General features: G+C 56.5%; 3 protein-coding genes across 4 annotated transcripts in view; all 3 read left to right on the forward strand.

Moving 5' to 3' along the window:
• The window catches only part of NRBP2 (nuclear receptor binding protein 2), a 36263-nt gene extending 34306 nt beyond the window's left edge, over positions 1–1957 (forward strand). The window contains 4 exon segments of the mRNA XM_026689012.2: positions 212–265; positions 755–818; positions 1462–1517; positions 1853–1957. Coding sequence (XP_026544797.2) covers positions 212–265; positions 755–818; positions 1462–1517; positions 1853–1957 — 279 coding nt within the window.
• A 470-nt stretch (positions 1958–2427) lies between these two features.
• Positions 2428–13640, forward strand: PUF60 (poly(U) binding splicing factor 60). Of its 2 annotated transcripts, XM_026689014.2 has the most exons (11): positions 2428–2494; positions 4839–4934; positions 6578–6667; positions 7321–7371; positions 9319–9480; positions 9576–9668; positions 10385–10598; positions 10682–10872; positions 11301–11445; positions 12820–13055; positions 13228–13640. In XM_026689014.2, the coding sequence occupies exons 1-11, from the start codon at positions 2447–2449 to the stop codon at positions 13525–13527; spliced, it is 1626 nt and encodes a 541-aa protein (XP_026544799.1). In that variant the 5' UTR covers positions 2428–2446; the 3' UTR covers positions 13528–13640. The 2 variants fall into 2 exon arrangements, with proteins under 2 accessions (XP_026544799.1, XP_026544800.1); XM_026689015.2 differs by lacking the exon at positions 7321–7371.
• A 1722-nt stretch (positions 13641–15362) lies between these two features.
• SCRIB (scribble planar cell polarity protein) overlaps positions 15363–26908 on the forward strand; it is a 37479-nt gene continuing 25933 nt past the window's right edge. Inside the window, 8 exon segments of the mRNA XM_087960102.1 lie at positions 15363–15647; positions 20152–20269; positions 20531–20609; positions 20941–21030; positions 21118–21174; positions 21264–21327; positions 21600–21674; positions 24293–24437. Coding sequence (XP_087816228.1) covers positions 15486–15647; positions 20152–20269; positions 20531–20609; positions 20941–21030; positions 21118–21174; positions 21264–21327; positions 21600–21674; positions 24293–24437 — 790 coding nt within the window. The 5' untranslated portion in view covers positions 15363–15485.

The raw sequence follows: 26908 nt of genomic DNA on the forward strand, positions 1-26908 counted from the left end.
CATGGTGATGCTAAACCCTTGACAGGAGCAGAGGAGAAATCTGCCTCATGTGGCGGGTTTATTGGGAGGGGGTTCTCAGCCATGGGAGATGCTTCCACGCAGGGCCAGGGAGCGGAGGGGCGGCTTCCGGCACCCGCTACCAGCAGGGCCTTGGCTGTGACGGGGGGGGGGGCAGGGGGCTTCTGCTGAGGGCTGCTTCTGCCCCCATCAGGTGGTGCAAATGCAGTGCAACGTGGAGTGGCAGGAGGAGAGGCGGCAATGGCACGTACGTAAGGCAGCTTGGGGAAGCGCTTGCAGCTGCAGGCCAGAGGAGCACCAGGCCAGACCTCCCAGGAGCGGAAGGCAGGACTTTCCAACACCCTCGGCTTGCCCTGCATTTAGGGGGCCCCCTTGAGGTGGGGGCTATGAAGATTTAAGGACAGGGAGGTGGTTCCCCTCTGGTTCAGACCAGGTGGGCACAGGCAAGCGCCTAGTGGAGATCAGGCCATGCTTGGGGGCCTGTCTGTGGGGCCAAAGAGCCTCTGGGGCTGAGGCAGCCCAGTCCTAAGAGGCTCCCAGGCAGGAGAAAAGTTGTTTTATAAAGCTTCTTTTTGAAACTGTGCTCCAAACCACCAGAACCAGCCTTCTCGGCTATATGTTCGCTTTCCCAAGAATCCTTTCTTAGGAGTTTTGTGAATAGGTTGTGGGAGGGCCTTCCTCTTCTTCACCGGCCCCAGAGGGCCACAATTCATGCCAGCCTGTGCCTCCCTAACAGCTGACCCTCCTTCTCACCCTGGAAGACAAGCTCCACTGCCAGCTGAGCTATGACCTGCTCCCAAGTGAGTCCTGCTGGGGGCGAGGGGCAGAGAGGGAGTGGGATGGGCCGTGATGCCAGCTGATCTTGGGTCGGGTCTCCCCCCGCAGCCCTCCCCATCCCTGCCTCAGGTGCTGATGGCCTGAGGAGAATCTGGACAGTGCCATCCTAGGCCCTCTCACACTCACACGGATCTGTTGACTCCATGGCCATGAAATCTTCTGGTGCCGAGGAAGAATTGTAACACACTTGACCCAGTCACCCTACAGGAGATCCCGAAGGTCCACTGAAGCAGCCAGGGGCACTGCTTTGCAAAAGCCAGTCTCTCCCGGGAAGCTGGCCCTGGGGCCACACTCCCTAGGAGGGCCCTGTGGGGAGCTTCTCTGGCAGGAGCACAGGCAGACGCAGCCCGAGAGCTACCCAAGCCTCGAGGGGCTTCACAAGGGACAACCCGCACCTTGGATCGCCCTCACAAGCAGTCTTGGGCAGCTGCATGAACCCGGGCTCGGGTGTCCATGAGCGAACCGCCCCTTCTCCCCATCCAAGGGGGTCCCCTGCAGTGGTTCTCCGGCCCCTCCTCCTGAAGGGGTGGGGGGGTCCAGGGCCGGCCCCTGGAGCAGCTTTGCAGGGGGGCCAAAGGCTCCCCTTCACCTTGTAATCGTCCACAGGCGACAATGGCAGAGACCAGGCGGCTGAACTGGTGCACTACGGATTCATCAGCCAGGTGAGGAGCCTCCTGCCTCCCCAACTTCCCCCCCAAGCCCATTCCGGTCCGGGCGCCGGGGCAGGCGGGGGGTTCACTGTGAGCACAGCCGCAGCCCTCGGGGCCCCACGTGGCTGCCGGCCTTACCCGTCTCTCCTGCAGCGGGCGGGCCTTATGCCCCGGGATCCCTGGCTGGGGAGACCCTTTCGTGGGGGGCGTGCTGGTGGGAGCCCAAAGGGTCAACCGCCGCCGCCGCCGCCTCCCTCCGTGGAGGGAGCCTGCCGGCCAGCCCCCTCGGCAAGGGGCCACTCCGTGGGCCTCACCCTTCCCTCCGCTCGCCCGCGGCTCTCTTCTAGGACGACCGGGAGAAGCTGGCGGCGTTCCTGGAAGGCGCCCTGCAAAAGCCCCGGGCTCCTCCCGCCCGAGGCGCCTTTCCAGGCCGGCGGCCAAAGGGCCCATGAACCGGCACCGCCCGGACGAGGGACAGGAGCGAAGCCGGCTGCCTCTGCTGGGACCGGGCCCGCGGCCCACGGAGGAAGAAGCGGCGAGAGGCAGCGTCTTCCTGGGGCACGGTGGGAACGGGGCTTGCCCAGGAGCGGCAGGCAGAGCGGCGGCTTCTCCGACGGAAGCCGCCTTGCCTCCCCGCATTAAAGCGCCAGCAACCGAAGCTCCGGCGGCTCTTGGCGTTTCCCCGCGCCACGCCCCTCGGACCGGGGTGGGCGGGGCGCCCGGGAGGGGCGAGGCGGGAAAGGCTTCGGCCGGAGCGCCTCCCTCATGAGGCTGCCCCCCACCCTCACAAGAGCACCGCGTGGCGGAGGCGCGGGCCAATCAGCGGCCTTGCGCAGGCGCTCGAGCCGCCCTCAGCTCCGGAGCACTCTCGCGTTCGCCCGGCCTCCCGCCGCCTGGCTCTCGCGAGACTCCGGAGCTTGGAGCTCGAGGCGGCGGCGAAGATGGCGGCGGCTGCGGCGACCACCACCGTCACCGCGGCGCTCTCTCTGGTAAGCGGTCTCACCGGGCCGGTGGGAGCGGAGGAGAGCCGCGCGACAGAGATGCGGGGCGTCCCCGGTTGAGCCGCTGACGGAGCGTGAGGCGAGGGGGGGCGGGACTACACTTCCCAGCTGCCGCGCGCGCCTCCCCTCCCCGCTCCTCTCGCCCGCGGTCGGTCGGGCAGGCCGGCCTCCTGCGCCGGTTTACCCCCGCCCCGGGGTTGCAGGAGCTGCGCCCCGTAGTCGTCCCGGGTGCCCGGGTCAGCCAGGCAGTTTGTGGAACGGGCCGCGCCATCTTGGTCGGGTTGTTTCCCCCCGCCAGCCAGCCAGCCCCTCCGGGAACCTCCCCGGACGGCTGGGCGTCGTCGGCCAGTTGAGGAGCCTCTGCCCGCTCCGTGGGGAAGTTGCGCCCCCCGCCCCCCCAGGAGAAGAACCCTCGCAGGGACCCCCGAGGGGATGCCGGAAGCTGGCCTGGATGGGGCAGCGGCCCTTGGACAGTGGGAGGCTCTGGGCCCTCTAAAGGCCCCAGGTGGCCCGTTTCTCTCGCCTTCCGGGGCCCCTTGTGGTTGGGGGTCCGGCAGCTTCTCCCTAACCCACCCACCCCCATTAGACGGATCGCCCGAGAGCAGCTGGGTCCCGAATGGTTGTGCGGGAGGGTCGCACGGATGGCTTCCAAAAGGGCATTGCGACACACGCACACGTCCCCCGGTTCCCGCGCGGGGCGTTCACGAGTGCTTGGATGCAACCTCTTCAAAGCCCTGTGGGAGAGGGGTCAAGACCCCTGTTGACTGCTCGGGAGCCCACTTGCTTAGAAACCCGTGCCAGGTAAAGACAGTTATGATGCTGTTCCAGACTTTTTCTAGCTAAGTCAACAAAGGCGAATGATTCTCTCCGCAACATTCTCTACTAAGAACTCACCCTGGTACTCCATGGATTGTCTGCCATCGTTCCCTAGATGGTCGGGATCGTAAAATGTGAATCTTGAGGAACTGTAATGGGTTCCCTGCATTTTCAGTTTTAGCACCTATGGATTGGGGCTCTGTACAACCTGGCTGGTGGAAAAGGCCCCAGAAGTCCTGGAAGAGGGGCAGTTCCTTTCACTCAAGGAGCTAAATCTGATCCAGCAGTTCCAAAAAGACCCCTTCTTGGGGAAGGTTAAGAAAGAGGTGGGGCTGCAGTTGCAAAAGGCTCCAGAGATAGTTTGGTTTCATACCTGACCATGGGATAGAAACGGCATTGGTCCCTCTGATGGTTGACCTGTGGAAGGACTCGGATGAAGGGAGACCCTCCCAATGGATTGTGATGCTGCCAATCACAGCATCCTCCTGAACCACATCTGAGGACTGAGAGTTTCTCTGGTAGATCCACTCCTACCTGATGGTTTCTGTTGGGAGCAGCAGAGGAAAGAGTCCAGATTCTTGCCAGATGCTCTGTTATGGAGTGTCCCAAAACTTCATCCTTAACTCTTATCATGTTTAACTGTTACTTTAAACTCTCAGGAGAGGTCATATGTTAGTTTGGGGTGAGTTATTATCTGATATATTCTAAAAATGCCCAGCACTCTAGTACAGCACCACCCATTAATGGGAAAAGGAACTCCGAGCCCAAAATGCCCAGCTACAGTTAAAGACAAAATGTCAGATACTGCAGAAGCTAGACAAAGTGGTTACTCACTTGAAACAGATCCAGGTTACCTTGCAGGAGTGTGTATATTTCCTGATAGGTCAAGAAAGTAAAAGTGCAGAATGGATGGTAGTTGCCTTTTTTCCTCCTTTTAGTGGGTTAAATCAGTAGGAAATAGCTGAACATCTGGATGATATCCCTTATATAATTGCTGAGAAATTCTGCACAGCTGCATAAAGCATCGGACCACTAGCAGAGAATGATTGTTGCCCCTAACTTGAAGGAGGAGAGTCTTCAGAACTGCTGCACCCAAATTCTGATTAGCATGCTACTTAAATACAGTTGGTCTAAATAGGTGGTAAGAGCTCATTATTAGCCGCTGGTCAGAGTGGAGGAGGTCTCCACTCTGGGGTGTTTCAAAGCTGTTTTGATTAAAGACTAGGAGGAGAAAGTGGAAGGAATCTTGTGGGAGATACTGGTTAGCTCCATATGCCCGTTGATGCCTTCCGTAGGTCTCAGCTTGGAGGAAGTTTTACAGGCATCAGTCTCTAAAGAGATTGGGAGGCAGAGACCCAGGGAATGGCTCTATCAATTGAAATATCAAGCAGATTATTCTGAATTTACTGCTATTGGTCCTGTTTCCCTGCCCCTCTGTGAAACTGAGCCTCCCAGCCCCCTCTACTTAGGTCTCCTTTGTTCAAGCAGGCTTTCATGAGCACCTCTCCCATTTCAGGGCACCGAAACCGTCAAGGTGGAAAATGGGCAGAGCACGTCAGCCAAGCTGGGACTCCCTCCTCTTACCCCGGAGCAGCAGGAGGCTCTTCAGAAGGTGAGCAGATTGGCCAAAGTCATCATCCAGCCTAGGCATATCGCCGGAGAGAGAGGCACCACAGGAGTGGGCTGTAACCAGATTTGGGGGTTTCATCCAGCTATATTCAGTGAGGTGCTAACAGATGCAGAACAAAGGAATGGGCATTAACATGGCTTAGCCCAAATCTGTAACTGCATGGAAGTTGCTGTTTTAGGGCAAGCGTGCATCGCTTTGTGCTAAGGGCTGTTGAGTTAAATTCTGCCTGCGTGTGTATGTATTCCCCACCCACCCCAGTCCCATCATAGGACTAAAATCCAAAACAGAAGTCAGGATGGACACCCCAAGTCCCTCAAAGTAGCTGGGGCCAAGCCCTCCCTGGAATAAAACAGCTTTAGCAGTTCTTAGAAAACGGGCGGAGGGCTGTCCTGGGTGAGGACCGCCATAGGAAAACCTGCCCCAAGTACTTTAGCCTCTTGTCCAATAGGGCTGGGCAGGCAGAGGATGCTGGACTCACAGCAGAGAACTAGTAAAAGTGTTCCATGTGTGTGACGGTTGTAAATTCCCTGATGGAATCAGCAGGAAGTGTGTTGAAAATGAAACGGCTCCCATAGGAAGGACCGGGTGCTTGGATTGTGATCACTCCTGCTCGAGAAAACAGCGTCACACCTGGGGAAGGGGCATGAAACATAACCAACCTTATCAGGGGGCGATTCCCTCTAGGAAAAGTAAGAGGGTGGGTCCTTCGTAAGTGCGGAGGAGAGGCACGTGTGACATTGGGGATGATGTGAGGGGGGCTTCTCCCTCTCTCAATGGCAGAACTGGGGTCGATGCATGGTAACCCGAGGCGAAGAGAGTGCTGCTGCTTTACCAGCTGGCGGGCACTGATGCAAGAGGAGGAGGCCGATGGCCCTCCTGTTGGTACTGTTGGGCTTACTCGGGGCATTGAGTCGATCAGGCGGGGGGGGTGTATAGGTTGGACCAGAGCTTCAGCTTCGGGGGGGCGGGGGGGGCAGTCAGCCTGTGCTGCGGGGAAGGCCAGTGCTGTCCCAGAGCCTTGCTCCCAGGTTTGTTGTAGAGGTTCCCTCAGGGGTCCTTCCGGAGAAAGCGGTCCCTGCACAGGGATTGTTCTTCAGGAGGACCAGCTGGGTGAGGCTTGTCCCCTTTACCGTGGAAGCGTTAGGAAGCTAGCTTTATCTATATTCTAAAGCACTTAGAAAGGCAGCCTGTCTTATATTGAGCTTTGAGTGGCTCCCTTAGCAGCAGTTAAAATGGCACCAGTGAGGAAAACAAGATAGTACATGCCTAAGGAGTATACAGTTCTAAAACTCTCATCCCCATAAAACTGAGAAAAATGGTGCCCCGTAGGACCTCAAATGACTAACTTACACAATGGGTCCAAAATCTGGGACCCATAACTCCCATGGAACTGAAATCTGGCAAATTTTAGAAAACATTTTATGATGTAAAATTATCGCAAGGCATTTTATGATGTAATAGAAAACGTTCCACCTGGCCTCATAGGGGAGCTGGTGGGGGGGCTGATGGAGGGGAGAGGGGGGGCGGGTGTGAGGAGGAAAGCTGAGTCTGTCTTAGGTGCTCCGGCCAGAGGTTTGCCAGCTGCTGGTCTCTGTGACTTTGGTTTCTCTCCTCTCTCCTGCCAGGCCAAAAAATACGCGATGGAGCAGAGCATCAAAAGTGTCTTGGTGAAGCAGACGATTGCCCACCAGCAGCAGCAGCTCACCAACCTCCAGGTGAGGCCCTGCCAGGGCGCCCTTGTTTTGACATGCCCTCGCCTCCCTCCTCCCCTCCCCCCCTCCCCAGGGCAGCCCCTTACACACTTAGAGCCACTGCCAGTCCCCAGATCTGCCTGGAGTGCTGCCTTTGGCCTGTCATGACCTTCCAGGCCTAGACACAGCCACCTTGGAGGGAAGCTTAGCTGCCTGGAGGGAGAGAGAACGAGAGAGAGAGAGAGAGAGAGAGAGAGAATGAGAGAGAGAGAACGAGAGAGAGAATGGCGGGGGGAGCTGGTGTGGAACGCAGCAATCGGCCTCACTCAGGCAGGGAGGGGCAGGGAGTGTCTTGCAGGGGAGGGGGGCTGCCAGCTGCTCTCCGAGCCCCTCTTCCCCAGGAGTTGGGGGGGGGGAGACCAAAGCCCTTGGGGCAGCTCTGGCTGCTGTGGGTGTGGGGGGCTGTCCCTGTAGTTAGGGGTCTGCTGAGGGCTGGAGACTGTCCTGGACCTCCCTGCCTTGGCTGCCCAGGGTTGGCCGGGGGTGTTCAGTGAGGAGGAGGAGGAGGCAGAGGCAGGCAGGCAGGTGAGGCCTCTTTCTCCCGCTTGAGTTTTGACAAACCCCGTGGTGGTGTGCTCAGCTCCCACAGACTGAACTCTGTCTTTACTGTCTTTCAGATGGCAGCAGTGACAATGGGCTTTGGAGATCCTCTCTCACCTTTACAATCGGTCAATAGACACATTCACTTCTTCTGGGCACTGGGTCTTAGTCAGGGCCTAGCCTGGGGGAGGACGTAGCTGTGACCTCCCTCTCCCGCCACTCCCCTGCTCTGGATATAACCCACCCCACCCCCAGCCAGCCAAGGCCAAGTGTAAGCTCCCAGGGGAAGACCTTGGGCTGGGGCCAGCTGGGATCCCTGGAGGCACGGGGCAGGGAGAGAGAGAGAGAGAGAGAGGGAGAGAAAGAGAAAGCATTAGTCTCAAGCAGCGGGAGAAGTGCCTTTCTAGGGATGCTGAGGTCCTGGCCTCAAAGTAACTGCCAAGGTAACTCACCAGGGGGCCAGCGCGGGATGCTAGAGGCTGGTGGCCGGGGTCTGGGGCTCGGCCAGCTCTCCTAGACGAGTGGAAGGGTGCTAGGAAGAGGGGCCGCTGGCTGGTACTGGGGCAGAAAGATGGTGGCCACGGGGCCTGCCTGCCAGGGCACTGGTCCCTCGCTTTTGGAGCCTTGGCCCGGGCCAGCGTACGAAGGGGGCCAAAGCAGCAGGAGCAGGCCCATCCCTCTCCCGGGGGGAGAGGTGCCCCCGCCCTTCCGCCTGAAGGCCAGCAGGGCGGTGCACCCAGGCAGGAGCCAGAGGTCCCCCTTAATGCTGTGGTGGATCTTGCACAGGGCCCCAGCTCCTCCTCCTGTGGCCTGGGCTGATCCTCTTGGAGCTGTTGAAGAGCCCGGCTCATCGGAGCAGCCTCTGGGGTTAGGCCACCCAGAGCCTCGGACGGGCTTAGCTTAGTTTCTGTGGGGCAGGTGGAAGAGAGGCACGACTGGGTGCCCACCTCAGTACAGCCCCTCATCCTGGATCTGGTTCTGGGATGCTAGGTGGACGGCCGGCTGGCTTGCCGGTGTCGGGGCTGGGGGGGAGGGGGGGAAGCAGGTAGCCCAAATAGCCAGGCAGCCCCCATGGGCTTCGTTGTAGATGCCCATTTCCCCTCTCCCTAACTCTTTGCTCTGCTGGCTCCTGAACGCTGGGAGTGCGTGCCCTTCGTTGAGTTTGTCCAGTGGCACTGGCTGTCCCCATGTGCAGCAGAGAGCCTCTTCCTACCAGGGCCCCTCCACCCTCTTGGGGAGCAGCGAGACCTCCCCCCCCCAGAATTGTCTGGAAGGGAGGCTGAGCTTGGAGGCCTTGCCTGGCATCCGCCCAACGCAGTTCTCTCCAGGGTTGGGGAGGGACCGAGTGGCAGGCGTGCCCCAGAGAGGGAGCAGGGAGAGCGGATATTTCCTAGTCTCGTGGGCCTCCTTGTAGTGGGGAGGGACTGCTGCAAAGCCCCCAAGGCGCTCTTGGCTCTGATGGACAGCCAGCCAGCCAGTATCATCCCCAGCTGGGTGGGCATTTGCCTCTAAGGAGTAGCCTTGTATTTTTTTCCAGCTCCAGAGAAAAGCGCTCCAGCTGCTTGTCCTGATCCTGGCTGTGCTGCCAGGCAGGGGAGCTGCTGCCCGGCCACTGAACCCGAGCGGTGCATCTGGATTGTAGGCTGCCTAGACTTTTGGCAGAGGAACTAGGTCACCGCGCACCTTCTGCTACTGTACCTCCTTGGGACAGTGTCAGACGGTCCCTTGCACCAGCTGGCCCGGCAGCTGTTGGCATTGTGGCGGCTGTTTGCTCCCAAAGGCGCCTGCCAAGAAGAAGAGGCAGCGTCCTGGGGTGGGAGATGTCTCAGGGGAAGACAGAGACGAGGTGCCCGGTCTGGATCTCCTGCTGTGTGGGGGCAGAATCGTGGGGAAGGGCCCTTTGGGGCGGCAGAGGGCTGATCCCTCTGCCCGAGGGAGAGGGGTGGGCTGGGCTAGTTCCTCCTCAGGGAGACTCCCCCCGGCCACCCTGGAGCCTCCTGGGGAGGGGGGGGGGCAGGGGAGAGCAGCTGGGCTTCCCTCCTGCTCTGACCGGCCAGACCTTCTCTCCGATACAGATGGCAGCGCAGCGGCAGCGGGCCCTGGCCATCATGTGCCGGGTCTATGTGGGCTCCATTTACTATGAGCTGGGAGAGGACACCATCCGGCAGGCCTTTGCCCCCTTTGGGCCCATCAAGAGCATCGACATGTCCTGGGATTCCGTGACCATGAAGCACAAAGTGAGTGGGGCCTCTGGCCGGGGGGGAGGGGGCAGGGGGGTTGTGGGGGGGGGGAGCAAAGCCTGAGCTTCACGCCTCCTTTCCTTCTCGGCCAGGGCTTTGCCTTTGTGGAGTACGAGGTCCCTGAAGCTGCTCAACTGGCCCTGGAGCAGATGAACTCCGTGATGCTCGGAGGGCGGAACATCAAGGTACATGGAGGGAGACCGGTGGCCACACACGCCTGTCTTTGCACCCTGCCATGCCGCCTGCCTGCCCGCCTGCCTCAGCTCCTGCCATCTCTCCAGCAGGGCTAAGGTTTCAGCAAGGGCTTATTTAGAAGCAGGCCGAGGGCTTTGCCCAACACCATCCATGGCCCCCTGGACTGCCAATGGGGAACCCCTAGTCTGCCTGCCTGCCGCTTGCAACTTGCTTTGTGGCCAGAAACCCCGAGGAGGGCTTCCAAAGCCAGCCTAACAAAACTTCCTTGCTGCGTTCCCATGATGCGGGGTGCCCAGTGGGAACAACGAAGCAGAACTGAATGCAGTGACTGGCTTAATACAAGAGCGGGTCAGGTTCCCCACCTCCCTGGTCTGTTGTCACACCAGGGTTCGTGAGATGGGAGGGGCTGGGCTGCAGCAGAGGGGGTCCAGGTTCCCCTCGCTGGCCGCTGACACTCTCTCATCCCAACCTGCCCCCCTAACCCTGGGAAGAGTAAAATTAGTCTGGATGTGGGAACATGTTAACCCATAGTTTGCTGAATAGTGGTTTACAGAATGTCGGTTGGGCTGGTAGAAACAGGCTAGCCTCCCCCCCTTTATCTGAGCACATTGACTAGGCCAAGTGCCCCCTTGGCAGGCGGTTGAGAAGCTGGTGCTCTGGGGGGCCCGGCGGTGCCCAGGGGCCCTCACGGGTCGCCTTCCTGCAGGTGGGGAGGCCCAGCAACATTGGCCAAGCGCAGCCCATCATCGACCAGCTGGCAGAGGAGGCTCGAGCCTTCAACCGCATTTACGTGGCCTCGGTGCACCAGGACCTCTCTGACGACGACATCAAGAGTGTCTTTGAGGCCTTTGGGAAGATCAAGTCCTGTACGTTGGCCCGGGACCCCACCACGGGGAAGCACAAGGGCTACGGCTTCATCGGTGAGCCCCGGGGCTGGCTGCCCTGCTGCTGAGGGCCCAGAGCCAGCGGCCAGGGCTCCATGTCGCTCTTTCTGCCCACTCAGAATATGAGAAGGCCCAGTCCTCACAGGACGCCGTCTCCTCCATGAACCTCTTCGACTTGGGGGGCCAGTATCTCCGTGTGGGCAAAGCGGTCACTCCGCCCATGCCTCTGCTGACCCCGGCCACCCCAGGAGGCCTGCCCCCTGCAGCGGCCGTAGCCGCAGCCGCTGCCACGGCGAAAATCACCGCTCAGGTAAGCAGCAAGGGCTTGGGGAAGGAGGGGGCTTGAGGCTGGATTGGCCTTCCTGCTCTTGAGGGTAGCCTGCATTCTTTTTCCTCTGCCAGCTCTGGCGGGGCGGGGGGGTTCCTAGGGGCTCAATTTGTGTAGCTGCTCTGCAGGCTCCTGTCCAGGGAAGCCCGCCCCTCCTCCCTCTGCTGCCATGGCTCGGTTGAGCCCGGCTGATGTCTCTGGGGCTGGGCAAGACCATCAGGCAAGGAGGAAAGGGTAATCCTGGCCTGAGGTGCCCCTCCCCCCTTAATCGGCCCACAGAAGGTGATTGCTGTTTACCTCCAAAAGATGTGCCCCTCCCCCGACTCCCTTCGGGAGCTCCTGGCTGTGGGCTTTCTCGCTTGGACCCTGTGGCTGCAGAGGCCGTAGCAGAGCTGAATTTTCTCTTGTAGGAAGCTGTGGCAGGAGTGGCAGGTGCTGCTGTCCTTAGCACATTAGCCACCCCCGGACTGGTGACCCCAGCCCTGACCCTAGCACAGCCCCTGGGGGCCTTACCGCAGGCTGTGATGGCAGCTCAAGCTCCAGGCGTCATCACGGGTGAGTGGCTGGGCAGCTGAAACGCCCGCCTCTTGCTGCCTGGCCTGGGACGAGGGAGGGAGCTGCCCTGCGTGGGGGTCTCTGCCTTTGGCCCAGCCATCGGGTAGGAGGGTGCCGCCTTGTGCCTGTGAAGCAAAGCAAAAGAAGGGATCCTCCTTGGAGAGGTTGCATTCCTCAGTGGCATCCTCCTTGGAGAAATAGTAGTCTGGCCTTGAGGAGTTTCCATAGGAACGAAAGGGCTGCCAGTTGGTGCCACCTAGGCCGGGTGGGTTGATGGCATGGTGCTTTACACTCCAGGGAAGCAGGGTGAGTTAGGCGGTCGAGCTCTGTAGCCCTGCCCTATGGAGCATGCTGGATTGGCGAGTGTTTTAGTTTTGGCAGTGAGGAGACCCTCGTGGTGTTTATGGAGAAGCCTGGAGGTGGGCGCACTGGGGAGGAGGGGGAGGGGGAAGGCTTTGGGCCAGTTGGTCCTCTTAGCCAGGAGGCCCCTCTGCGTGGGAACCTCCTTTTGGGGCTCCTGTCTGGCCAGGTGGGAAAGAGGGTCGCCACTCTTGGGGGAACCGTAAAACCTCTTGTCCTCCTCTCCTGGCTTTTGATTGGCCTCTTCTGTATCCGGTGGGCTCTTGGCTCAAGAGCATCGGAGAAGGGTCTCTCTCAAAAGCCTTTGACAAATTCTCTAGCTAGTATTTTCTTTAGCAATTTGAATGATCCTAGCTTTACAAACCTTTCTCACGAAGAAGCAATTGGCCCCACTAGTGGTGGTGGAGTGCTGGTGTGTGCCTCTTCCCCTTCCCCTCTGTGGCTCTGCTGGGGCTAGCCCCACAGGTGTCCTCCTGAGTTCGGATGGTGGCTCCCTCCCACCCACCCACCCACCCACCCCCAGCGATCACGTGGTCGCCCTTTGGGGGTTGCATGTATGGCTATCTGCAGCGTCCTGTGGTCACACGACTGTATTTTATGAGGGTTTTGCCCACTTCTGGTTTTCAGCAAAACCACATCACCATGAACAGTAGATTTAATAACTGCTGCAAAAAGTGACTGATCCGTTTTATGACCGATGATTGTAACAGGCAAGCTCCCTTACGGTTGCGACTCGAGGGCTGCTTTTCTTCCTCCTCTTTCTGTTTCTCTTCTGTGGAGTGGAAGGATGGGTTGAGGGGTCTTGAGCTTCTGAGATTTTCGCTCCTTGTTGATACAACTAAGCTAAGGTGCTTGTGAGTTGAGAGAGTGCCCGTTTCTCTAAACCCGAGTTGATCTCGTGTATTGACCATCCTTGCCTGAGGTGCATTGGATATTCTGTTTAGCTTTGGGTCTGGAGCACGAGGGCATATGGCTAGTTCTTTTCACGTACTTCGAAATGTGTTTTTCCTCCAGGTGTCACACCAGCTCGCCCACCTATTCCTGTCACTATTCCCCAGGTGGGTGTGGTGAACCCCATCTTGGCCAGTCCCCCAACGCTAGGCCTGCTAGAAGCCAAGAAGGAGAAGGAGGAGGAGGAAGTTTTCCAAGAATCTGAAAGGCCAGAGATGCTCAGTGAACAGGAGCACATGAGCATCTCTGGCAGCAGCGCCCGCCACATGGTGATGCAGAAGCTTCTCCGGAAACAAGAGGCGAGTTCTTCAGCGGTGCTGGTGGAAGGGCTGCCTAGGGTTAGCCTCCAAACTGAGCCGGTTGTGGAAGGACGGTGGGCGGCATCCGATCTCAGTGATTGGGGGGGCGGCGAAATGAAGAAATGCCTTGAGTCCTGGGAGGTGACGTTTCCCTGCTTTTTTCTTCACACAGTCAACAGTCATGGTTTTGCGGAACATGGTGGACCCCAAGGACATTGATGATGACTTGGAAGGAGAAGTAACAGAGGAGTGTGGCAAATTTGGGGCTGTCAACAGAGTCATCATCTATCAAGAGAAGCAGGGTGAGGAAGAAGATGCGGAGATCATTGTCAAGATCTTTGTGGAATTCTCCATGGCCTCAGAGACTTGCAAAGCCATCCAGGCACTGAATGGCCGCTGGTTTGCGGGCAGGAAGGTTGTGGCTGAAGTGTATGACCAGGAGAGATTTGATAATAGTGACCTCTCCACATGAACTCTTTCACAAAGACTTCTCTTTCATTTTCCCCAATGTTTTCTGGAATATTTTTGGACCAGCATTACCCTGTGTTGTACACATAGTTGTCGGTAAAGATGCCAGGAAGAAAATACTTCTGTTGTCCGTTGTCCATGGTATGTGCAGGAATATTACCTCCACAGTGGCAAAATGTGAATGCAGGTTGGGGCAGGTAGCCATTCCCAGGCAATTTATTATTAGGCACCAGATCCAGAACAGTTGCTGCAATTTCACTTGGCCTCCCTTGTTAATTCCAACTAATTGAAAAACACCAGTTTTAACAAGAAAACCAGTAAGTCCCAAAAGTGCTTTTTTTAAAAAAAAAAAAGAAAAAAAAAGAGGCAACTGGACTTTCTGGTTTTTCTTTTGAAGACGTTTCACTTCTCATCCAAGAAGCTTCTTCAGCTGGCCTGGATGACAGAGAGTCTCCCCATAGACAAGAAAGCCAGTACATGACCTCTTTGCTTAAATGTCTCTTCCACGCTAAAGGTAAAGGGTTTGCCATGTCTGACTCTTGGGGGCCAGTGCTCATCTCCATTTCTTAGCCGAGGGAGCCAGCCTTGTCCAAAGACAATTTCTAAAGTTGTACTCATGAGTACATGCCTTCCCGCTGAAGTGCTACCTGTTTACCAACTCACATTTGGAACTGCTGGGGGAGCAGGCGTTGGGGCAAGTAAGGAGAGCTCACCCCGTGGTGCAGTGCTGGGCCGCCGCTTTCCAGCTGACACGCTCCATGTCTGAACCACCATACCCTTTTTTCCCCAACTACACAAAACACAAGGAGAGCCTCCAGCCACATTTCCTGCAGGGTCCAGTTTGGAGGAGGAGGTGATCCCAGCAGTGGGGAAGCCCAGAAACAGAGGAGCCTCTTCCTTGGGAGGGACACGTCCGCTTCTCCAGAGCCCATCCTTGGACTCGACCCCATTAGGTAGTGTCGGTCTGGGCTCCCCCCTTCCCTTTTGGGGGAGCATCGCTCAGAGGATCCTGGGGATCCCTTGTCGTCCCGCCCCCCTTTTTCCCCTCCCAGGCTGAGGCGCGGGAGGGAAAGAGGGCGGGTGGTGCTGCAGAGGGAGGCCTCTGGGAAGGTTCGACCACCTGGGCTGCCTCGGCCAGGGCTGGGGGGTTAAAAAGGGCGGTATTTTGCAGGGCTGCCTCCCTCCCTCCGGCTGGTTCCCATCGTCTTGTGGGGGGGGGAATAGATCAAGCGCCAGGGGTCGGGAGGGCTCCGGGTTCCTGCCCCTCCTCCGCTGCACCATTCACGGAGGCCGCCGGGAGAGGACCGGCAGCCCAGGGCGCCTACGGCCAGTGCCGGGCGCGGACAGCAGCGTCCAGCTGTAGTTTCAGGCCTGCACAGGGAAGAGCCGGCTCCGCCCTCGGTCTGAGGACGGGGGGCTGTCTCCCGGGGCCGGCTTGGCGATCCTGCCGGTGCAGCTCGGCCCGTCCTCCCGGCTGGACTACTGCCGTGCGCTCCGCGCGGGGCGGCCCTTGAAGGGGGCCATCTCGGAATTGCGCCAGCCACTCGCGGCACCGCCGCCGCCTCTTTCGAGCGTATCTGGTGGCCACACGGCGTTGGAAGGGCCCGGAGCCGGCAACCTCCTTCCGCGGAGGGCTGAACCGGATCGGCCTCCGGGGACCCGCTTCTTCCGGAGAGTGGGGGCGCCGCCTTGGGCCGCAGGAAGAGCCAGGCGGGGCACAGAGAGGCGAGGAAGGAGCGGCCCCGAAGCCTGCGCAGACGGCGGAACGCGCTAGGCCGTGCGGTCTATGGTTCCGGCCGGGCGCTCTGGGAGCTGTAGTCCTCCGCGGCGGGGCGGCGCCGTCCCAGAGTGCCTCGCGGCGGATGGCGAGGAGGAGACCTGCCGCCGGGATGCCGCGCCGCCGGCTTGCCGCTGAGCCCGCGCGGCCCGGTGTGCGCCCGCCCGCCCGCCCCGGCGCCGAGGATGCTGCGCTGTATGCCGCCGCTGTGGCGCTGCAACCGGCAGGTGGAGACGCTGGACCGGCGGCACTGCTCGCTGCAGGCCGTGCCCGACGACGTCTACCGCTACAGCCGCTCGCTGGAGGAGCTGCTGCTCGACGCCAACCAGCTCCGCGAGCTGCCCAAGGTGGGCCCGCCGGGCTCTTCGCGCGGGCTGGGCTGGGCTGGGGGTCGCCCGCTGGGAGGCCCCGCCCCTCCCCTCTGCCCGCCCGACCCCCGCGCACCTGTCGCTGTTTGACGGGGGATTAGGGTGGGTGGGTGGGGCTGAGTCCGTCCCCCGGCTGCCTCTTCTCCGGTTTTCCCTCGGCCGTCGGGGTTGGTGGCCGTAACTCCGGGACCTTTGGCAGAAACGGTGGGTGCGAGGCCGGTCCCCGTCCGCTTTCCTGCTCTGCCACCCACCTGCCTCTCCCTCTGGAAGCGGAGGAGGAGAGTCGGTGCCGCCTGGTCTCGGCTTCCTTCCCGCGGCTGGACCCGAACCCCGATCCCCTCGTTCCTGGGCCTCCGGAGAGCCCGGAAGGTGCCCCAAGCGCCGCCGCCGCCGCCCCCCCGCCGGTAGGGATCCGGGCCAGAGGGCCCCCGCTCTCTCCGCCCGGGCAGCCTGTCTAGCGGGGCGGAGGGAGGGGGAGGGAGGGAAGGACGCCCGGCGTAGGAAAATGACAAGCTGGGCCTGCGGAAGAAGTCAGCGGCCTCCAGTGGCAATGAATTAACCAGGGAAAGAAGGAAAGTACCGAAATGCTGCGTGCGCCTTGGAGCGAGAAAGGGGAAAGTGGATGGATGGAGCCGATGAATGCAGGCGGCGTCACGGGTCTTTTTTATGAACGATGAAAGGGTCGAACTATGGACTGGTACCTTCAGTTTTTGATGGGGGGGACCCCGAGTAAGACTCTCTAAGTGGGTGACAGTTGCACCTTATTACCTTCCGGTGGGTGGTGATAATGGAAGAACCAGAGACGAGATTGGCAGGAATTGGGTCCTGAATGCCTGTGATGTAGGGTAGAAATATTCCATCGGATGAGGTGAATGGATGGATGAGCAGGCGGGACCCAGAAATGAATGAGAATGGTGGTTGGGGAGTACTTGTGCAGATAAAGTTTGCTTCGGATGTAAGGCTTCAGCATAAGCCTCCCTCTGATATGTAAGGGGGCCCTATTCCATGGCAACTCCCGCTGGTGTACAGGATTAAGAACTTTAGATGTATGTGTAAACTTGCAGAAGCTGTGAAACTAGAGGCAGATGTGATTGAATGTGGAAAGTCTGAGGATGCTCTTAGTACCAGAATGAAACATTCTAAACGTGGAGCAGGCTGTTTTCTAGTAGGGTCAAAAGTGGATCTTGGGGGGGAAATTTACGCACACAGAAAAAGTGAAGCGACGACTCTCTCGTGGCTGATACCATTTGCATCTATTTGGTCATCCTTCCTCCTCTCTGCACAGCCAGACCATTTCAATGTCCTTTTGTCCTGGTCACCCACTTCTGCATGCAAGCAGCTTTCTTCCCATTGTCTCCACTTTCTTTTTATGGTCTCCATGGCCTATTGAGCGCTCACTGGCGGGTGGGAGATATGCTAATGAGGAACACAAAAAAGAAAGCACGGTGGAATGAAGATGTGAGTGGGGGCTCTAAACGAGGGGGGAATGATTGCTGCAAAATGTACAAATGACAAATCTTATGCACATTGAGAGAAAAAGTTGCAAAAAACAATAGTGAAAGAGAACAACGAACAAAAGAGGCAAAGCGGTGTAGACTGAAAGAACAACCGTTTTGCATGTGAGGGAAGATGACCAAATAAAGAACCTCCAGCAGAAGGAGTAGAAATGAAATGATTTGGGATGAATGGAAGTGAGAAGATTTTAGGGATTTGCATGGAATTGGTGTGGGTCTGTTAAAGAGTGGAATTGAAAGCAACGCTTAGGAGTGCCGCGGTCCAAAAAAAGATAGAAAGTAGATGTGATTTACTTACAGAGTGGATCTGCAGCTAATTTAATGTGTAGGGGAAGCTTGCATCGGTGCTTGGTGAGTGGAAGGATAGGATTATTGTGTCACCATAGCAAGACTGAGCACAAGAACTGTAGGAGTGTGTCCTTGGGAATTAGTGCCTGGCATTATTCTCATCTGAAAGGAGAGAGAGCTGTCAGTGAGCAAAACTGGGAGAGGCAGTGAGGCTTCCACACCTCTTTCAAGTTAGACATCAGGCAGGAGCCTGATGCAGCAGCTAAAGCTGCATTGGGAGGGGGACTTAGCAGGAGCATAGAATCCAGATGGAGGAGCAATTGCTCCCTGTTCTCTGGCCTCCCAGATTCCTATGGAGTCCTGCGTCCAGTCCTGCCCCCCCCCCCAATCCAAAAAGCCCAGGTGCTGATTGGAGCCAGGCCAAAGAGGGCCAGCAAGGGGCTGAAAGGAGGAAAGAGTTGAGGCCTGCTGATTCTTGTTAGCGTCCAGAGGTGGAGGGAGGACAGCCGCTTTCCTATGCCTGGAGGGTTGTCCTGCAGAAGAGGAAGTGGGCTTGTTCTGTAGCTCCCCCCCTCCAGAGCTGGTCAGAAGTGGTGGCGGGGGAAGCTGCAAGAAGCTGCAAGAAAGGAGAATCCGGCTAGACCTCAGGAGGAGCCTCGGCATGGCAACGGACGTCAGCCAGCGGGACAGACTGCCGTCACAGGAAAGGAGCTGTTTTACTACAGGTCTTTAAAGAGAGATTATCAGAGAAGCTCTCCTGGACCGAGCAGGATGCAGGATGTTTGACTAGATATGGCTGTGGTTTTAGGATTCCAGACTTAAGTGCTTTGATTGAGAAGCAACATCATCTTTTGATCCTGATATTCTGCTTCCGTTGCTGCAGTCTAGAATGGCACTTGCTTTCTTTGCAATTGCACTCCGTGGTTAGCCCGTGTATTGGTTAGCATCCTGCTGTGGTGCCCCATCATAGCAGGTGGGGTGGGGGGTTGTCCCTGGGTGGGACAAGGGTGCCAGGAGTGTATAATCTCAGCAAGATCACTCAAGGCGAAGAAGGTGTCCCAGCTGCCCGGCTAAAACAAGCGGGCCCTTACTGTATACTGGGCAGCAGTGACACAGGGCAGCAAAGGCCGGTGCGGGGGGCGGGGGGCAGGGGCAAACCACTCCTGAAAAAGAGGAACATCTAATAGGAAATATAGAACAATTGGCAAGGCACTGCTGGATGATGCGCCCCTCGGGTCATAGGGCCCTTGGAGAGCCAGCCCTCGGGTTTTTAACCCTAAGGGAGCTTGTCCATCAGGGTCACAAGTCAACACTTTGTAAAATGAACGGGCTCATGTTTATGACTTTTTTTTTTACCACGCTCATTAAGCAAATCAATCGGTCATTAAATGAAAGAAGATTGGGCTCACTGTTTGCTTTGGTTCGTGAAATGACCCTCACCCTCATTAAATGAACCAAGAGGCTTGGCAGGGCCCCCCAGTGGAGCCTCTGGAGGGGAAGGCAGGTGCTCCCAGGCAGGTGCCCGGGTTTAAATTGGCCTGGGAGGCTGACTTTGCAGGGCTCAGTACTGTGAAAGGTGAAAGGACCACACGGCAACATCTTTGAGCATCATCAAATTAAAATGTACTCAAACAGGACACTTTCAAACAGACGCAGTTGTTTACTACTCAAGGCATGAAAACCAAAGAAGGAACCGCGTCGCTTTTCTAATCAGGAAAGATGTATCAAGGACAATGTTTGGGTACGATGCAGTCACGCGGGCATTCCCTGAACACCATCATGCAAGTTTATGCTTCTATCCCTGATGCAAAAGAAGAGGAGTTTGGGGATCAAGTTCAAGTTGAAATCGATGAAACATGTAGGTGTGATTGGAGTCTGGAATGGCAAAGTTAGAAATGCTAAGGAGGACAATGTAAAACTTTTGTAAAAGGTTCTGTCAATCTGTTGCTTTCTTGGTAACTCAGACTCCCCTTCCCCTCCCCCCCAAAATGATGTTTATATGTAAATATCACCAGTGAAATACACAGAAACCAAATTGATTGTGCTGTTACTATAAGGAAGCAAAAGAACTCCGTTATTTCTCAGTGAAAGAGCTGAGAGTTAAAAGAAGTAGCCAGAGGCTTACTGTGAAAGACAATAGAAATCGCTTAGGCTCAAGTTCCAGGCCAAGCTCAAGTGGACATTTCTACCAAATGCTCTTGAACACACGCGTGTCATTTTCAAGGAAAACAGATTTGTGCGCCAATGGTGGATTTGGCTCTTTGGTCTGAAAGTTTTGCTGTCCCAGGTAGATGTTGAGCATTTGCAGGAAGAGAGGTGGGGTGTCGGGGTCAGCGTCCTTGGACAGTGGAGCCAGAGACCCGAAGAGGTCCTGCGTGGCTCAGCCATGAGGTTGCATGCAAAGGACTAGAAGGCACCTCCTGCTCTGGGGAGCCTCCAGGGTGGTGTGGCCCTTGTTGAGGCTTCCTCCGGCCGTCAGGGCTGGGTGCAAAGGGGTCGTCACCAAAGACTGCTCTTCCCTCCAGTCCGCGCTGAGCTGCCGTGGCCCCTTTGCTTCCTCCAGCAAGAAGAACAGGCAGACCCCCTCCCAAGGGAGGAGGGAGGGAGGGGGGGTGCTTGGAGGGGGGGCTGGCCGAGGTTTCCCTCCATCCGGTAAGCAGCCCCTTCCTCTCTGCCCGCAGCCTTTCTTCCGACTTCTGAACCTGCGCAGGCTGGGCCTGAGTGACAATGAGATCCAGCGCCTCCCTCCCGAGGTGGCCAATTTCATGCAGCTGGTGGAGCTGGACATCTCCCGCAACGGTGGGTATCTCCGTGCCTGGTGGGTGAAGGTGGCTGCCGCCGTCTTCCTGGCCTGTGCTGGGCCTGGCCTGTGGGCATCGGGGGGCGAAGTGGAGCTCCTGGGCTCCAGCCTCAGCAGCAGCTCTCCCGGCTTGTGTTTGGCTATCCAGGGTGGTCCAGTCTTTAGGCTGGGGGGGGGGGGCTTGCTTCGCTCTGAGCTCATCTCCCTTGCTGACTCCCGCCTGCCTGCCTGCCTGCCTTTCTTGGGCTGCTCTGCTCCAGACATTCCGGAGATTCCTGAGAGCATCAAGTTCTGCAAGTCCCTGGAGATCGCAGACTTCAGCGGAAACCCCTTGTCCAGGTAGGGCAGAAACGGCTGCCTGGGGGTGTCTGTCTGTCCTTCTGGAAGGACCTCTCTGACTGGAGGGGACCTGGCCGGAGGGGGGCAGGCGGCTGCATGGATCTGCCCCACGGGAGCTTTGGGGCTGCCGTGAGGGTGCTCCGTTGGAGAGGCAAACGAGCAAAGGCCCAGGGGCGGAGGTTGCCCTGGTAGAGGCCAAAATGGCCAGTGCCGAGCTCAGCCAGCTCCCTTTCCTCTGGGGTCGTGAGAGCCCCAAACACCAACTGCCCTGAGGGGCTCCATCTGCCCAGCTCCCTGCACCCCTCCAGGGTCTCCCTGCTTCTCTCCCCAGGCTCCCCGAAGGCTTCACCCAGCTGCGCAACCTGGGCCACCTGGCCTTGAACGACGTCTCCTTGCAGAGCTTGCCCAGTGATGTTGGCAAGTGAGTTCATGGCCGGCATGGGGGGTGGGGGGGAGAGAGTAGTCTTGGCCCTCTTCTGCTCAACCGCGGCCCTCCTGTCTCCCCCAGCTTGGCAAACCTGGTGACCTTGGAGCTTCGTGAGAACCTGCTGAAGTGCCTCCCGGCGTGAGTGCCAGCCTGTCCCTGTCCTAGCTGAGATGGGGGTGCAGCTCCCCTGCTCCCAACGCCCCCTGACTTTTGTCTCTGGCTTGCAGATCACTCTCCTTCCTTGTCAAACTAGAGCAGCTGGACCTCGGGGGCAACGACCTTGAAGTGTTGGTAAGGAAGGCTGGCGGGGGGACAGGGGGACGACGACACACACATCTGCCTTTCTTTCCCTGGCCAGGCTCTCGCCCTGTGTCCCCAGCCTCACCTGCTGGCTCTGCGGCCCTGTCCCACCCAAGCGAGGGGTGCTGCGGGGCGGGCAGGGCCTGTCCCTGCTTCGGTCTCCTCTCTCAGCAGGCCCCTCAAGGGCTGGGCCTGAAGGCACTGGGGGGTCCCCGAGAAGGTGTTTGCCGCGGAGAGTGACGTTGCGCTCCTCTCCTCCACAGCCAGACACCCTGGGCGCCCTGCCCAACCTGCGCGAGCTCTGGCTGGACAGGAACCAGCTCTCCTGCCTGCCCCCGGTAAGTATTTCCCCCGGGCTCCATTGGCCTCGGGTGCCTCTTGTGGGCTGCCCCCCACCTGCCCCCAGGAGCTCCAAGGGGAAGCCCGTGCGGGGGGGGGGGGCTCAGGCAAAGCCAGATGGAAGGCCAGCCCAGGGAACGTGGGCCGAGGGGCTTCGCTAGAGATAAAGACGCTGCTAGAGCAAGAAGCCCCTCACCAGGGACAGGAAAGCCGGCTGGGCTCATGCCGGCCGTTGCCCCTCGCTGCTCCCCCTTTCCCTCGAAGGACGAGCAGGGAGCAGGTTTCGGGAAGGCCTAAAGGTCGCCTGCTGGGCTGCAGTGGGGTGACGCTGCTCCCGGAGGCGCCCAGTGGATGGGGAAGGGAACCAGGGGGCTGCTAGGGAGGGCCGCTTCAGTCACCCTTGCCAAGGTCTGGCTGGCCTTGTTGGGAAGGCCCCACGTCCGGCACCTCTGGTGCAGTTGGGCACAAGGCCGGACGCCTGCAGCTGTCCCTCCAAACCGGATAGAAACTAGGAGCATAAATGGGGGTCCTGGGACACTGGGCCTGCTGGGCCTTCCCACCCACCCGTGATCCCGGGAAGGAGGGCCGGAGAGGGAGGTGCAGCTGGGGGTAGAGTGACCCCTCCCCCTTCGAGCAGCAGGCCTAGGTGGGAAAGGGAGTCCCAGAGGGGTCTGCAGGCAGGCAGCATCCTCACGATGAGGGACCTCCCTCCCCCTCACGCCATCCCAGAGAGACGTCTGGAGGGCCTGGGTTTATGGTGCCCGTCACAGTCTAGCTGCCAACAGAGGGGTGTCGTTTGGCCTCAGTCCCAGGCAGTGCCTGGAAACGGCTCCAAGAATTGCTGGGACTCGGGGAAGGTCCTGGCCTCCCATTTGGCCTACGATGATTGCCAGGAGGAAAGAAGAAAGCAAATGCCAAAATGTAGCCTTTTGTTTTTAAAAAAAAAAAAAGGTTGCAAAAGAGCGCAAGAGGCCTCTGAAAGGCTTTGAAGTGAGTCCGAGCAGCGGCCCCTCCGGAGGCGCTTCTCGGGCTCCCTCTCGGGTGAAGAAAGGGGCTCCAGAGGGAAGGAGCCGTGAGCCCCGCAGTTCCCTTCGGGCGTCATGGCCAAAGGGGCAAATGAGCGTTGGTAACCAGGTGCAGGGCTCCAGTGGGAAGAGGCAGGTGGACCCTAGCATGAGCCACCCAGGCGGTCCCACTCAGCTGGTGGAAGTGGCCAGGGCGTCCCTGTGCAGGGCCTTTCCCGAGCAGACGGAAGCCCCGGGAAGTAACAAGGCTTGACAGGCAAATTAAAGGTCAGTGAATAGTCGGGTCCAGATGATTGGAGGATCCTTGAAGATCTCGCTTCGGAAATAGCCGATTGTCCACTGTAAGCAGGCAGCTTCCCGCTATATCAGTGGATGGAGAAGTGGCTGCCATTCTTGAATAGCTGGGAGAAAAGGAGGGATCCAAAACCATACCTGGGGGTGGGGGCCGGGGGGCAACGCTGCCCAGGGGAAACCTTGGGCTCCCTCCCGCCTGCAGGGCAGACAAGCAACCCAGTCTTTTCAGTCTGGATAAAGCCGCGATAAAGCCCTTCCCCTGAGGGTGACTCGGTGGGCTTTGGCCCATGCCCGAGCTGCCAGCCCCGTCCCCTTCCTAGCCTAACCAGGGGACCAGCTTGCATCTGCAGGAGAGAAGGAGGCCCGAGGGCACGGCCTGGGCTCAGCCTGCATTCTGGGCCTCAGCAGCCTCCAGCGCGGGCTGGGGCGCAGGTCGAGCATTGAAACTGGGCCGTTGGTTGGTCGGTTTTGCGCTGAGCAGCAACCGAGCAATCAGGCTCCCCCGAGCCTTCTTGGGGTGTCCCCTCTGCCTGTCCACAAAGGTTCTGCCAGCCTTGCCCCTGACGGGTGGGGTAAGCCATGCCCCCTCCCTCAAGATATTGCAAGGGGAGGCACCAGGACCCAAGGAAGGTGGCTCTGGACTTAAAACAGGGTGGGGGGGAGGAAGAGCAGACTGGAGAAGGGGAATTCTGAGCTGTGCCCACGTTTGCCCCGCATTGCCCATATGCCACGTGAAACCAAGCTGGAGAGAAGCCCGGCTTTTAAAAGCCCAGCTCTGTTGAGGCCAGCCTTTGCTCCGAGTGTCGCTGTCGGGGGCGTTCCAGAGTGTCCAGAGGCAGGTGGAGGAGGGGCACCCTGGAGCCGATTGCGCTCTGCACCCCAACTTCCCCGAGAGTCCCCCGCCAGGTGTCTGGGCAGGGCAGGCTGAGGCTGGGGAGCTAGAAGAAGGAAAGGGCTCGAGGGGCAGGGGGTGTCAGCTCTTCCCAGACAGGTCTTCCCAGAGGTGCTAAGCTGCAATTTGGCTGCTGCCCGGCGAGGCCTCGCTCGGCCGCGGGGTGGGCACCTGGCGCCTGCAGCAGGGACCAGAGGCGGCAGAGGGGATTGTCCCTCTGCTCCCTGTGGCTCTTCCTGAGCCCTTTAGAAAGTGGGGCGCATAATGGGGGTGCGCAGGCTTTTCCCGACCACACAGTGCTGGGATTGGTGGTTATACAGGCAGAATTCCTGCGCTTCCCTGTCCGTGGGTGGTTTGGTTGGGGCGTGGCCTCAGGAGTCAGCCTGCCTGGCTTCACTCTGTGCAGGAGCTGGGCAACCTGCGCCGGCTGGTGTGCCTGGACGTCTCCGAGAACAAGCTAGAGCAGTTGCCCAATGAGCTCAGCGGGTTGGTGGTGCTGACGGACCTGCTTCTGTCACAGAACTTGCTGGAGGTGGTTCCCGACGGCATCGGTGAGTGTGGCCACGCGTGGGGGGGACCCTCGAATGAGGTGGGGGGGGTCGCTTTGGAAAGAAGGAAGCTGTCTTGCAATGGCTTTGGCTTTGAAATCTGCTTCTCGTTTCTCTGTCTCCTTATTTCTGGAGTTGCGAGGAGCGTCTTTGAGAACCATTCCTCGGTACGGAATCTTGCTCAGGGGGCGGAAGGCAAAAGAAATGGTTGATTGGGAAAAAGGCTTCAGGAAAGCAAAACCTTTAAAGCTTTCGGCCCAAATTAAAAGTCCTTGCTGGCATTGTTTTTTTTTTTTTTTGATATATATATAAAGTTTTATTGTTCTTTAAGACAAACATAGACAAACAAAACATAAAAACATCAAGCCATCTTGCATATATATATATATATATATATACATACAGTGTGTCGGTTGGTTTACAAATTGTTTTGTGCTTCCACTTCGTAGTCTTCAGTTACAATTACATTGTATATACTCTCATATTGCCAATCAAATATTCTAAAATACATTAATATCATTATTAATTAATCATTTGACTATAGTATTATTCATGTTTTACAAGATAATCCATATTTTATTTTATTTGTTTTGAGACAGTTCAAATTATCATCTCAGATCTATCCTACAATCATTTTGTAGTTATAATAAAAAAAATACATTTTTATATATTATGTTCTAAAAATCTACATATTTCATTCTAAATATCTACATATTTTATTGTCTAACCATTGATAGAATAGATCCCAAATTTTATAAAATTGTTTATCATCTTGTTCTTTGATTTGAAATGTCAATCTACTCATTTCAGCACATTCCAATATTTTCTTAATAATTTCCTCCTGTGATGGTACTTTCTCATTTTTCCAGTTTTTGGCAAATACAATCCTAGCCGCTGTTAATACATTTACAATCAGGTATTTCAATTCTTTACCATATATTTCAGGTAAAATTCCCAGTAAAAATATCTCTGGTTTCAAGTCTATATGCTTTTTTTGTCATTTTTTCCAACCATGTGTGGATTTTAGTCCAATATTTTTTGGCATCTGCACAAGCCTACCACATATGGTAATATGAGCCAGGTACTTGATGACATTTCCAACATTTTTCAGATTTATTCTTGAGCATTCTTGCTATTCTTGTTGGGGGAAAATGCCACCTGTAAAACATCTTATACAAATTTTCTTTATATGCTGTTGACCATGTCATTTCATAATTTTGAGACCACCGTTTTTGCCATTTCTCTAAATCAATCCCATATCCAAAATTCTTCCCCCAAGCAATCATTGTTTCTTTAACTTGTTCTTCTTCTAGTTTAATTTCTAATAGATATCCATACAATTTTTTAATCACCTTTTCATCAGTACCTGTCAAAATCTTATCTAAATCAGTCAATTTATCATAGAAACCTTCTGTTTTAGAATCTTTATCATACCTAGAATGTATTTGCGCATATGAAAACCAATTCATCTTTATACCTTGTTCCTCTAGTTTTTGCATAGATTTAAGTTCACCCTTTTCATTCAATATTTCACCATATCTAACTGTTTGTTCCTTTTTGTATATTATAGGATAAGAAAAAGCTTCAATAGTCGATAGCCAGACTGGAATTTTCAAATAACATTGCCTTTTAGTCTTCTCCCAGTTTAACCACAGAGACTCCCGTACATAATGTCTTCTAAAGTACCCCTGTGTTTTAGTTCCTTTATACCGTAAAAAAGCATACCACCCCAACAACAGATCATGTCCTTCTAGTGTCAACAATCTAGCATTTCTTAATGTTATCCATTCCTTAACCCACATCAAATTTGTAGCTTGGTAGTACAACTCCCAGTTAGGCAAACCAAATGCTCCTCTTATTCTAGCATCTTGCAAAAGTTTTAATTTTATTCTCGCTTTCTTACCTTGCCATATGTATTTCAACACAATTTTATTTAAATCTTCAAAGTAATCTTTTCCAAGCCTAATTGGAATTGTTTGAAACAAATATAAAATTCTGGGTAGTATATTCATCTTGATTGTTGATATTCTCCCTATTAATGACAGTTGTAAATTTTCCCATTTTGCCAAATCTAGCGCTATCTGCTGCTTAAGTTTAATATAGTTATTCTCTTTTAGTGTATTACATCTTGCTGTCAAGATGTCATCTTGTATCCCCAAGTACTTGATCTTATTCGTGACCTGGATTTTTAATACATCCGCCAGTTCTTCCTTTTGTCTTAATAGCATATTCTTTGTCAAAATCTTTGTTTTGTCTTTGTTTATTTTCAAGCCAGCCACCTTCCTGTATACCTCTATCTTGCTGGCATTGTTATTGTTTGTACCGTTTGTCTCGGCTGCACTTTCCTGCTCAAGGCGCATAAGATGCTTAAGTGCCAGGATGAGAGCATAGAAGCGCCCTGGGGGCCAATCAGTTATGGCTTCTGTTCTTCTGCCCTCGGACGCCCAAGTGGGCACCTGCCTTTCCTTGAGGAG

The sequence above is a fragment of the Notechis scutatus genome, chromosome 3 (assembly GCF_049901735.1).
Source record: "Notechis scutatus isolate UNSWTSFEM ecotype Mainland chromosome 3, rNotScu1.2, whole genome shotgun sequence".
NCBI lineage: Eukaryota > Metazoa > Chordata > Lepidosauria > Squamata > Elapidae > Notechis > Notechis scutatus.

Bases quoted from the DNA above. Each gene is read 5' to 3' on its own strand.
- PUF60 (XM_026689014.2), top strand. From the start codon at position 2,447: ATGGCGGCGGCTGCGGCGACCACCACCGTCACCGCGGCGCTCTCTCTG. The intron at 10,599-10,681 runs GTGAGCCCCGGG...CTGCCCACTCAG, and splicing joins CAAGGGCTACGGCTTCATCG to AATATGAGAAGGCCCAGTCC. The intron at 10,873-11,300 runs GTAAGCAGCAAG...TTTCTCTTGTAG, and splicing joins CGGCGAAAATCACCGCTCAG to GAAGCTGTGGCAGGAGTGGC.